At 42.6% G+C, this 13,471-nt stretch overlaps 1 protein-coding gene across 1 annotated transcript in view; it reads left to right on the forward strand.

Annotated features, from left to right (window-relative positions):
* The window catches only part of USP38 (ubiquitin specific peptidase 38), a 132,124-nt gene that overhangs the window by 50,076 nt on the left and 68,577 nt on the right, over positions 1 to 13,471 (forward strand). The window contains exon 7 of the mRNA XM_078676867.1: positions 9,195 to 9,388. Coding sequence (XP_078532993.1) covers positions 9,195 to 9,388 — 194 coding nt within the window. The remainder of the gene's footprint in view (positions 1 to 9,194; positions 9,389 to 13,471) is intronic.

Consider the following 13,471-nt stretch of genomic DNA (forward strand, 5'->3'; position numbering starts at 1 on the left):
TTTTTTCTCCATTTATTTGAAGAGTTTTATATGGCGCTGGCTAGACCCAGAGGTACCGAGCGCTTTCATGAGGATCAGTGGGACAGGTTACATAAGTTACATCAGTTACAGTTACAAGTATAGGGATAGGAGAAAGACATGAGAAAACATAATAAAAAAGTTATTAGCACGTAGCATAGCCAAGACTAACGTCTTAAGGGGAATGGAAGGAAGAGGTGGAGAGGAAAAATGGGGGGAAAGGAAAGTAGATAGAGTAAGGCAGAACAGAAGGGGTAAAGTACTTCAGGAGGTATAAAGCATTTAAAGCAATGTGAAAGATAGATAAAGCCGTGAGGAACCGTTTGAAACAGTGTCCGAAGTCCAGCTGGGTAGGTGACGGCATAGGGGATGAGCCATAGCCAGACTCCTCTAAAGCTGCATAGGGCAGCTCCACCGGGCAACGGCCAATGGTTCTCGGGCTCCGCTGAACGCTAGCACTGGCTAGGCCCGGAGGTAGCAGAGCGCATTAAGATCAGGAAATTATTACTGCAGAACAGCTTTTACAAAGATTACAATTAGTTTCTGGAGCAAAAAAACGGATTTCCTCAACTGGCAACCACCTATTTATTGTAGATCGCACACATTTATGTCACTGTATCTAACTAGTGTGGAGAGAGACACCTGTCCCTCTTATTGTGGGTCAGTCAAGGGAATGTACACCGGTAGACATCTCGCTCTGTAGAATATCTACAGCTGGAGAATTCTGCATATGTGAAAGTAGCTAGGTGGCATTACTGGTATAAGACAATTGGGTGTGCCCCTTTGATTTTTTTAAGGCATTGATTTATTCAGGCTTCTATAGCGTGAACCAGACCCCAAGGGACATTGACGCTCTTTCCATTAGCGTCACAAGAACAGTAGTGATAGTATAGACAAAAAGAGAATATGCCAATAACAAACCATTAAAGTGCTTTACATATGCCTCCGAACAAATAGCAACGTCTTTTGTTGACACATCAATGATTAGAGAAAAGTTAGCTCGCTGGTAAAGTGTCTTTTTAGTGGGAACGTATCCATTATAAAGAAAGGTGATGATGGAAAAGAAGGATTTTTAGTTCTCTTTTGAAGGACTCGTCAGAGGGATTAGTCCTGAGGAGAGGCGGTATTTGATCGGATCTTCTATCGCTGGTTATTAGACAAGCTGCAGATTTGAGGACTGCCTTAACTGTGGTTGGGTATATACTGGCAATGGCAGTAAGAGGTGAGTTGCTATAGTCTAGTTTAGAGAGGATAAGAGATTTAACTAATTTTGAAGTAGTCAGATGGGATAAGCGGCTTGAGGGGGTCTGATTTGGTGTTGTCCTGTTTTTTCTAAGCATTAACATGGGCATGTAGATTTAGGTTTTTGTCAAGGGTAAACCCAAGAATTTTTTATTTTCTGTGATGGTTCGTGTATAGGCATGCAGGTATGACCACTCTAACCAGGTTGTATTGGAGTGGAGCAGTGCAGCTGAGAGAGTAGAAGAAACTCTTTTCAAGGGGATCCGTTTGAGGTGGTGATATGGCATCCTGTATTGAAGATCTCCAAAGGTTTTTACCAGGTTGGTTGTGTCCTCATGTAAGGAGACCATAGATACAGCTCCATGACATCTGCTTAAAGATGAAAAGAAATGTTAGATGTTCTCAGGAGGGAACAGAGGGCTTCTATGTATAAATTGAATATTGTCAGGGAGAGGATGGAGCCTGAGGTACTCTTTGGTGCAGACATGAGGGGCTGGAGAGCGAGTTAGGGGCTGGGAGCGAGTTGTGAGATGGGACTGAAACCAGTCAAGAACTGTGCCATTGATTCCTATCTATTCTTCAATAATTTTAATTGGGGATGAGAGATTGGCTGTGTCAAATAATAAGGAAAAGGTCCAGGAGTATGAGAAGGCAGGATTATCCCCTGTCCTCGATATGTTAAGCATTATCCACTATTTGTAGCATCTCTGTCTCCATGCTGCAACCGGATGTAAATGCTGGTTATCAAAGAGGTGTATTTTATTGCAGCACAACTTAACAGGACTTTTGCTCGGAAAGGGAGGTTAGAAGCAGGGATGTGGAATTCCTATAGCCCGGCGCCCAGGACATATTGTTTGGGGTCAAGGGCAACACGTTTTCATGTGTATGTTGTCCTTGGTACTAGTAGGCCCAACCCTCTGCAGCACAAACCCTTTCGCTGCCAGTTTGCAGTACCACATTATGGATCAAGGAAGGGTACTGTCTGCAGTTAAGGTAACATTTTTGTGCATGTGTTAATGCTGTTCAAAATTCTATTTATGGTTCATTAATTGAAAGCCTTTATTATTAGGGTGAGCGCACTAAGTAAATCTTGTAAGGTCTGACTGCACTACTGACAGTGGTTCAAGTATAAAAAGCATTGGCATAGCCAATAGGTCTCGCCTTTGGGGCCTTGTAAGTGTTTTTCCAGAGCTATTGGCTTTGCTATTATGTTTAGGCTATGTTGTAGATAAGTGTGGCTTGTGTGTAGCAAAGTTATAGTAAAAAGTGTTGTAAGCATTTTTGTTACCTTTTCTATAATTAAGATGATATGTATAACTGAACAACCTTATTAAAAAAAGAATATAAAAATGTTTAACGCAGTACTATCGCTGGTGAAAAGGGTTACTATATTTTTTGTGGCACAACGAGGGGTAAAGTGGTTTGGACATCACACTTAAATGTAACCATGTGTTAAATTTTGAACATTTACGAGTGCCACTTTGGACAGCTAAAACTGCTCCTGTACCCCTGGACAGTGAAACCAATACAGTTTCTTAAAATATTACAAAGGTTGATAGTCTTATGGGACGATATAAATGACAGAAAAAGAAAACTTGGTAAATGAGAAGTTACCAAGTACGATAAACCAGCATTTGCAGTGCAAAAGGTCTCGCATTAGTGAAAGTTTGAGGTATTGGCGGTGCTAATAATAATCTAACACCAATAGCTCAAATTTTCAGTGATTCCAGATCTGTTGCATTAAAAATCAACTGCGGCACTCGCACTTTAGCTTTAAACATCTTAAGCTAAAGCATGGGTGCTGAAATTGCTTTAACAGTAAACAAATAGAAAAAACTTTTTTTTTCTATTTCTTTACTTTTGAAGCAATTGCCGCACTGGCACTTTTGCTTGAGATATTTAAAGCTAAAGCACCGGTGCCGTGATTGTAACAAAAATAAACAGTAAAAAAATAGCGGCCGCATAATTTAGAGGCAACATGCTGGTAGAGAAAAGAAAACTCTATGATGCGGCAAGAATTGTCTGCGTCAGGGTGCTTTTTGAATGCCAGAAGGGGGGCAACATGGGCAACAGAAGGAGGGTAATTGGGTGGGAAGGGCAAGATAAGAGTCATAAACAACAACCTCACCATGTTTCAAGTTCTTGGAAAGCCTGCCGGAGTCCCCGATGCCATTAGGAAACCCCCCACCTGCGCACTTAATTAAGTTATAGGGCATCCTCGCGGGTCCCGCTGCGCAGCTGCTGAAGGCGATGAAAGTGCAGTGAGTGGACTCGGAGACAGAATGCTGCGCGTGCTGTGGTGAGTCCAGAGTCCAGGTCATGCACTGTGCTCTAAAGGTGACCGGCGGATGCCTAGGGACTCCGGAGAGCAGAACTGACATAGTAAAAGTTGGCCTGACATGTTCTCAAGATGTTGGGCAAGGGAGAGGATCTCTCGTTACGACCAGAGCTACCAGGTTAATCTGGCCAAATCGCTAAATCCCTCCGTACCTTAAGGAAATATGAGTGACCTTGTGTGATGTAACTAACTGGCGCTTATTATGTAATGCGCTCCAATACCTTCAGGTGAAGTTCAAGTTATACAAAATGCAACAAAACAATGAAAAATAAAGCGCGAGGGAAGCTGCACTGCGGACTAAGCGCAATGGTTGCAAAGACACACAAAGTCTCCGTAATCTCGGCTGAGCAATCTATTTGGCTGCAGTGTGCTCCCCATGAAAAAAAAATATTTGTGCATGATCCTCAGCACTATTACGCTCCCCCCACCTTACTGCCAGTACACCACTGCTCCTGCCTCCATCCATTCTGTAAACCCAGGGAGATTTAGGATTCTCAAGGACAAGATGTGGGATAACTATAAATAGCTCTACGGACTACCAGTGTGTAATTCTATATTATTCACGTAAATATGTAAGTACAGAACGAGTTGGCCTGCGTTTGTTTTATTCTAAATGCATTGCCATTCTAACAGACTTGTCTTGAAAACTGTTGGTTTGTACCTTTGCAGAAGGAGACAATATGACACTAAATATATCCCAGCAGCGCTTGCTCCATGCGACGCGCACACATCAGCATTACATAATGAAGTCAGATGCAGGCGGCCAGGGATGGAGGCAAGCAGTGTCTCCTTTCCAATTACCACACGGCTTATCAAATATAACTAGTGACAACGCTGCAAATCCTTACTACACGCCTTTACAGCCTCCCTAGCTGCAACTCGTTCTCCTCGCCTCGGTGCATTGCTGGACACTGGATTCACTGGGGCTGAATGAGCCGGCCGCGGTGGTCACTGGAGTACGGGGATGCGGGAAGCACATTAGGCCATGGACCAAGTTTCCTGGTCGGGAGGCGGAGGAAAGCAAATCTCAAAGCCTTATCTGGCTATTGCCCCTCCCCGACTCCTCTCACCGCTCCCAGCCCTTGGCTTTCAGTTTTGTTTCTCTGGGTCCTTGGGTGGAACCGTGGTTAGAAATATGTGCTTCCAGTGCTGGACGGGCAGGTGCGAGGGCAGTACGTGGCTTTTTGGGGGATAACCGTTCTAAGCTGTGTGGTGCTCTGCGACTGATATGTCCATGCGTCCTTTCATTTAGAACGAGAGGCCCGTGACAATGTTGCTGGGAAAGAAAACAAGCGGCAGTGAAAGCGCTAATGTAAAACAAACAAGCCTGCGAGTGGTGCGTGCGTGAGCCACAGCGAACCATGTGGTTTCAATTACCGCGCCCGTGTCTGGGCACGATAGATGAAACCACATGGTGGCAGTGCGGGTAACCGACAGCAATATGCCATGGGCGGAGCAATGCACCCACCTTTGGCCAATTGCGTGCTGTCTTCGTTATAAAGACGCACCCTACGGCCAATAGCTAGGAACAGAAGGAAAAGCACACGCTTGTGCATGTGCTTTTCCTGGGTCCGTTATCAAACCCCCTTCAAGAGGACCTAAAATTATACCCTTCCCAAGTGAATAAACAGATGTCACAGGTCGTGAAATGCTATGTCACTGCCAAACAAAACACTCTTGTTCATGCAACCATTGTGTTTAGCTGGGCAATGCAACATCAGGATGCCAGAGAGAGACTAACAGCTCATAACAGCGGATTGTGAGAAGCCTGGGACTCACCCTTTAACCCATGGCTCAAACGAATCCTATGAGATTTTTCACTACTGCAAGACAGATTTCTGTACGGGCTCCCCTCTAACGTCTCGAGGGAGTTCAACAAACACGTCAACAAAACTGAACTCAGGCACACTATGACCCCATACAGCGAGGGTCTTGAATGTTGCCAGACTAAGAAAGGTGCACGTGGTTGACTGGTTCGCCATACTTTTACAGACAACCAGAACTACGCAGCAGTGATAGCCAGCCTGCTGCGCAGCGGTGGGGGAGGGGAAGAGTTGCTTGACAACAGGGATGTCCCTGGTGAAGCCACTGTAAAAGCACTGGCTTCCAACCACGTGGAAGCACGCTCCGTATTCTCAAGCAGGGAAGCCACGCGTGCACTCCCAGTCACAGCAAAATACGCAAATATTTCGTATTTTGTCGGAGGAGGCGTGCCAATAAGCTCCTGGTTAATGAACAACAGGTGAAGTATGCTCGGGCTGAGGCGATTTCAGTAATTAGTCCATGGCAGGGCAGGGGGCATGTTGCAAGAGAAGCAACAAGAGTGCACAGCAGGAATTGGTTGCTACTCAACTGTTCAATGTGCTCCATATGTGAGGCAGTGCCACGCTATGACACACTAAGAACACTAAAAGTGCCGCCGCAATACAAGGCTGCTTGCTGCAGACACTGTATTCGCATTAGGAAGGGAGAGGATGTGGCCTAACGGCTAGATCGCTCTACATCGAAGCTGGGGAAAAAGGGTTCAAGTTTCGTCAGGGACGGTCAACATCCTGTGATCCTGGGAAGAATTACTTAATCTCCCCGTGTCTAACAAAAAAACTAATGCGGCCGTCTGTTACGCAACCGGTGCTCATGTATAGCCTCAGATACCTTCGGGTCAAGTTTTCACTATATCAAACTCTAAAAGAAAAAGAAAAAAAATGGAAGGACGCGTTTCGTCAGTGTTTTACAAACTGAGGGAGGTATATCAGGAGAGTGGCAGCAGACAACCAAACTATAAAAGCATGCTGCCTGCAGACATTGCACAGTTGTAGTATAATTTAAACACCAACACATAGGTGTAGTTCTAGGGCAGCACTCGGCCATCTATAGAAGAAACCATCAATAAGACCCACATGTTCCCATTACCATCAATGAGAAAGCAGTTAGTTTGGTAACAGCGCACAAAAACTAACACAAGCCGCGCGGCCGGGTGACGCGCTCTGTGGCGGGGGAGGGGCTGTTAACAGAGAAGCGGAGCAGGAGGTGAGCCTGCGAGTGGTGCGCGCGGCAAAGGAAAGCCATAAAGGAAAGCCAGATGGCACCTGATGAGGCACTGAAAGCACTAGGCCAGCAAAAGCATGCGGAAGCACTTTTAAAAGCCACTTACTAAATGTCTCGCAGAGCAGCGCATGCGCTGGCTCAGGCGATACCTAAAAATGTGTACACATTTTTTCAAAGTTTAGCAATATGAGGATCCCAGAATGCTCTCTGATTTGATGCAAATATGTGCAGAAGTTTGAAAGCAAGATTGATTCTTTTCTTTGCAAAATAAAATGTTCATAAAAAAATGAAAGCGGGAAAAAAGCCATTTAGCTAAACCACTGTAAAAAATTTAGGTACCATTTCTTTGCAGCATCATTTAGTAATGTGTTGATGAATGCTTGTATTTCCCAAAAGTATTCATAATGGAAAATCATTGTAACCAGTTACAATAAGATTATGGGAAACAAAAATAAACAAGCAATGGCAAAACCAGTAGGTCTGAAATTGGTGGCCAGCTTTTTCGTTTTATCAATGTGTGAATTGTTTTGGCATATTTTTTGTAAAACCTTATTGGTGTGAGAGCTGCCAGGCCCTTACCATTATAACAAACATTAGCAAAAGTTGTTTTTGGCCGCATAAAGCACACACTCCCACTGTAGTTACTGGCACTGAACAAAACTTCTTTGTGTGCCGATATGCTCTTTGTGAAAGAGCAGAACGCAGTCACTCACAGTGAAGCCAGACGAGAGAGACAGAATTTTAATAAACTCAAAAGGTCACAGTCCACGCCAGACCAAATTAGGGGCCCAGGTATTAAAGAAAATGTCAAAAGTGTACCCATGGTAAATGTCCTTGCATTAAGTGCAGCTATACGGCTTTCGTGAATTCCTAAGAATTTACAGAACTAGGACAAGAAATAGTACTCCAAGAAAATATGTGAACTGTATTTTAGCATGAGCAAATATGCATGTGTAGATTTGCTCATGCGAAAATCTAAGTGTTTGCAAGTTCAGTTTCCCTTCAACCACTTTTTTCCAAATCTGGAAGAAGGTTTACGTCTGTCATTGTCAGGAGTAAATTGCCAGCATTTCTCAGTATGGGAACAGATTAGTGAAGAGTTGTTGAAAACCCTTAACTTGCAAGTTAGTAGGTTTGCACAGACTCAAAGGGCATTCTAACCCTGGAACTATTGCTTACCACTACCTTCAGCCCCAAGATGTAGATCTGCGGAAACGTGGCAACCAGTGGCGTAACAAAACCTGAAGGGGGCCTCCCTGCAAGATATGATGAAGGGGCCCCCTCATCGTGTTCTGCTCCCCTTCAGAAAATCATTATTTCTGTGATATTTACATCAGTATGAAGCACTACATATAAACCAAGTTAACATTATGAGATTGATTTACAAAGTAGGAGACTGATAGAAAGCATGTCCTTCGCTTTAGAATGATATGAAGGACAATAAATGGTTTTCATCAACAATGGTGATAAATAGGCAAATGTGAATTTCTTCGCCCATAACGTGTTATTGGGCCACATTTATTTTCATTGGCATGTATGTTTAGGAGACTGTCAAACACAAGATCTATTGTATGCTCTGTAAGCGTTTTATTTTTTTTCAGGAATACAGGTAAGCACGATTAAACTATAGCATACTTCATTTAAAAATACTAAGATTATTTTCTAATTTCAAGCATGAGGCAACTTTAGTGGTAACATATCATTATAATGTAATTTGATTCCTTTCTGAGCATAGTCTTTTATTATTCTAGCCATTTTATCCATCAATGGCGCACACAAAATATGAGTTTGGGGCAAAAGGTGGCAGGCATAGCATTCCAAACAACTTCTCTCTGACTAAAACAGTCACACATGGTTTTGCTTCTATTACTGTGACCACAATACAAAAAAGAAAAGATGCCTACGAAGTTGAATTTGAATCATCTCTCAGTACTGCTCCACAGCCGCCTGTAAATAGCCCTATAATAAAAAACTTTTTTAATCAGTGTGCCCTGTTTATTTATTAGCTCTGCAGTCACGTCTCTACCTTTTTGTTTATTAGTTATTGATGTGAGGAGATCTCTACTTTGAAACATAATGAAATAGTGTTAACTCTAACTCAGTTAACTGTATTGTTCGGTCTTCCAACAAGATTCCTCTTGCTAAAGGGCATGGTGCCTTTAGTTTATTATGACCGGGCTTAAGTAAAGTGCAAGAGTTTCAGAGGAATATCCTCTACAAAAGAAAATGATCCACTTTAGTTTGCAGAAACACTTTTTTAGTTTACTAAAATAGAACTGAATTGTCAGGATGTCTACTTTGGTAACTGTATGTTAAGCATTCCAGTAAAGTCTAAACAATTATCTATAGTCTACATTCAAAAGAGGATCTTTCTGAAAATCTGTTGTACCATGTTATTTGTATTTGTAGTATTCTGTTCCATTTCATTAATTTGATTGTATCGTGCAGAATCCTTGCATGTTGTGTGCCAAAGCACTAACTGAATGTAAGGGTGTGCTACAGCTATTAATATATAAACGTGAGTGACTTAGAATTTTTGTTTCATGTATAGGAATTGCCTAAACCAAATGAAGAGAAGATTAAACTGGTTCTCAATCAAAGTGCCTGGACATCCCATTCCAATTCTTTGGCATCTTATTTGTCTAGAGTGTCTGGAAAATCGGAAACTGGCAAAACTGGCCTGATTAATCTGGGTAACACATGCTACATGAACAGTGTTCTTCAAGCACTATTTATGGCAACAGAGTAAGTATTATCTTAACTTTTAATAGTGTGTTCCATAGTGCATTTGTAGCTGGATAGATCTCCTGTGATGGAATTAGTTGTCAATAACGTCATCTTTTAAATGCTAGTGCAGTATCATGTTAATGTTACAAATTGCAAACATTTGTTAAAATCCACTTGTGCTACTGTGTTTGGCACCGGATGGTGATGACCTTGGGTTTTATGAACAAGCTTTTGGGGCCATATATCATACTTTTTAAACCTGTCCAGGCCAGAGAGGATGAATTGCCTTGCTACCACCGAACAGTCAAAATTATTGAAAAATATTAACTTCAAAAGTTTTGCGTTCAGTAATCATTGCATGCACATTTATTTTTGCCACATGTTTAGACAGTCTTTCTTATCCTTCTTTTCTCTCTAATTTATTATCTCTACACACACACACACTACTCCTGCACACCCTGTATCTCTGTTACAGCAAGTTTTCCGCTGTTATTTAGGTGCTAGTTTTTTACTGAGACTGGTATGTCTATGATTGTACCAGGTGAAGCAATATATTTCTTCAAGTAAAAACTGGATGTTTAATGATTGAGCTTGCCTTTTGTTACAGATATCCAGTAACTACTTGTGCTACCTACCCAAAATTACTGCCCAATCCATATTGAGGTAACCCTGACGCACTACATGCAGCACATGCAAGTAGCTAGAGGGCGTGTGAAAGTCCCAATTTGCATGTACCGATTTTCCTCTGCACCTGATTACTTTTTCTTGCGAAATTCACCTAAGGGGTGTTGAATGCATTTGAGTTGTTCTCCATGGTGACTAACGTTTCACTTGTTCCTTGGGCCATAGCTAGGCTGGGCTTCAGCCTGCACTCGTCCCCAGCTTCTCTGGATGTAAGGGTTCCAAGCCGCTATTGTGTTGCCTGAGCAGACTAGTGAGAAGTGGCATTTTATATTACACTGAGTGGTGTAGCACTCCTTGGGTGTTTCAAGGCCCAGGTATTACACCATTCTGCTGGTATGGGGGTGGGTGGGGTGTAGTAGGGCAATGAGCTAGTGTGTGCATACTTCACAACAGTCACAGCCTGATAAGGCACTCTCCTTTTATCCCCCTCCATTGTGTTGGGTGAGAGTCACTCCTGCTTGGCTTAGGAGATAGTTGAAAGGAAAACGTCTGTTGCGCTTGTGAGTGACACCCCAAATAAGGGCTTTTTATCACGATATTTTTTATGAACTGTGTTGTTACATGTTTTTAACTTAATCATATTAAAATTGTTTGCATCTGTAATGTGAAACTAATGAGCATTAGGCACTGTATTAAAAAGTGGAACGTGTATGATCATATCGTCTAAGTATAAATACTTATGCCTTTTTTTAAATAAATAAAAAAGATTTAATAATTTTATATATTGTTCTATGCCAAATTATTATATGTTTTTGCTTTTGTGGTTCCACTACTAAACTATACTAATTCTATATATATATATGGGTAATTGATTGTGAATATGTGAGTGACAGCACCCTTCTTTTCACATAGGGACATAGTGTCTCTCTAAATAACAATAAACAACCCAGGGAATACTCATAAATTCTTTCTCGCGCTTGTGAGTGAAGACACTCTTTAAAAAAAAAAAAATACAAACGGTTACCCTGCGCCACGATTTCATTAACACATCTTAACTTAAACACACTTAGGAAAGGAAGAATTACTGGACGTGCCTGGTGGTGGTGAGAAGTAACCTCACTGTGCTCAGTTGTTCATCAGGGAGTTGACATACATCTCTGTCCTGGGTCGAACTGTGTGGGTTGTGTGCCATGCTTTTCCCCTCTCCTACACCAGATCATGGAGGATGTCAATTGAGCTTCCACCCTAACCCCAAATTACTTCTAAATTTTTTAAACAGCAAGCTAAAGAGAGAAAGTAATTTTTTTCATTTGCATCATTATTTCCTGTGACAATTCTTTTTTTGTGCTGAAAAAATCTGTCTTGCATTTACCATATATCTTTTATATTGTTTCTTTTCTCCTGAACCAGAGTGCCTTCGGTGTGCCTATGGGATCCTCCGCTTGTTATAGTCTTACCTTGCTGCCCCCTCAAAATGCCATATGCTGCCCTATTTCTCTCCCTTTGTTTTTTCTAGTTTGCATGTGGGGGTTTACACACAAGAGTGGACATTCTCTCCCTTGCACATCATTGCATGCTCTCTTCACCAGTAAACACCCTGCTTACCCCTCCCTTTCTTTTTTAATCTAATTCTGCCTTCTTCCTAGTTTTCTGTCCTTCCTCTTCATGGTTCCTCTAGGCATTTCCCCTGTCCCAGTGCCACCCAAGCTGTATCTTCCTTTCTTAATCATCGTCTCCCTATGTGCTTTTCACCTTTCAAAAATACAGTAGCATTTTTAAATGTTTTTATGTATGATTATTTCTTTCCCCATATTTATGTATCCATCGATCTCTGGCTCGTGCCCTCACCCGGCCTCCTCGATTCACCCCATCATCACACCCCTTCTAAATTATACGGACCGAGATACTGTACTTCGCCTTGCCTGAGAGCGCCAGGCCATATACCACCAAGGCAATGACTTAGCCTTCTATCTAGATTTCACTATGGCAGTGCAGGCGGCTAGGTGGGAGTTCCTGTATGTCAAAAGGTTATTACAGAAAGCCGAAAGCCCTTATCCCCTATTGTATCCAGCTAAGCTACGAATCACACCTTGAGGGAAGGTCGCATTTCTTTACTGATGCAAAGATGACCTCCAAATTCACAGAGATTATCAGGCCGCGGCGACACTCCCCTGACTCCTACCCACATTTCACTACTGAAGGCTCTCTTAACTACAACAAATAGGGAAACTGTTCATTTGTTGTAGGATGTAATTGTTGCTCTTGTCTCATTATATGAATGTTATATGAATGTTAGGACTGTTGCACTGCCTTAAGACAGACAAACCCAGGGAGGTCTTATTGGGGCCTATTGCCTAACTAATGTTGCCCACTGTGATAGACCATTGGGAATTGTTCTCCATTCCGGCCGACTCAGCCTTAGTTGGCAGGGGTGTTTGCTTGGCTCTACGGGGCTTGAAAAATCCACTCGCCCGGTCACTATGGCGGGACAGATTTATTGAGGATGAGCTATTTTTAGGCCCTCCTTGCACCTTCCGGCAAGTAGGAAGACAAACTGACGTTTGACCTCTGTCTCTGAAAATTGAGCAAATGTGACAAGATATCAAGATTTAAAGGCATTTATATTGCATGTGAATGAGAGGAGTTGGCCTAACTAGGGCGCTCGACCTCGGACCTGGGGATCTGGGTTCGAGTCTCGGTAACAACGCCAAAACCTCCTGTGATTCTGGGCAAATCACTTAATCTCCCCGTGCCTAAAATGAAAGTGAGTCCTCATGTAACGTAACTGGAAAAATATGTAAAGCGCTCTGATACCTGATTCGGTTCGGGTCTAGTTCGCGCTATATAAAACTCTGAAAAAAATAAAAATAAATAAAGATGTCTTTAAATCTTGTCACATTTACTTCGCTTTCATAGACGGGGGTCAAGTACGTTACAGTTAGGTGAAGGAGATTTTTCAAGTTACTAGACCTGCAGGCCTTGGGATTTTTCTAGCCCTGGCTCTACCTTGCCCCCAGGGATGAATCCCAGTCTGGTTACTTGGTTTGTAACCGGAATGGTGGGTTGGGGGGATTACAAAGGCTCAACCATGTTTGGGGGTTGGAGTGGGAGGGCAGGAATGTTGTACACTGCATGTTTTCTATTGCTTTCTTTGCTTTTCCTTGATACCTGGGTGATAAATTGCCACTAGCACCACATGTAGCCCCATGTCATGCTCTACATTGAACAAGACAGCACTTGCTTTCTATGACACAAACAAAATGTCTTATCTAAAATATTCGCAGTCTTAACGATTATAGGAAGACTCGTCTAGTGCACGTATACTTAGTCCACCACCACATCGACATCAGTTTCTCAAAAGAACTCCAGCTTACCACATGCACGCCTCCAGGTTTGCGCTCCAAATGGTGCAGTGTAATGCACGCCTCTCTCTATTCCAGTTATGCCAGGGGAGTCGCTATTCTAATTCGCAGAGGT

This window comes from Lissotriton helveticus, chromosome 2_1 (genome assembly GCF_964261635.1).
Source record: "Lissotriton helveticus chromosome 2_1, aLisHel1.1, whole genome shotgun sequence".
NCBI lineage: Eukaryota > Metazoa > Chordata > Amphibia > Caudata > Salamandridae > Lissotriton > Lissotriton helveticus.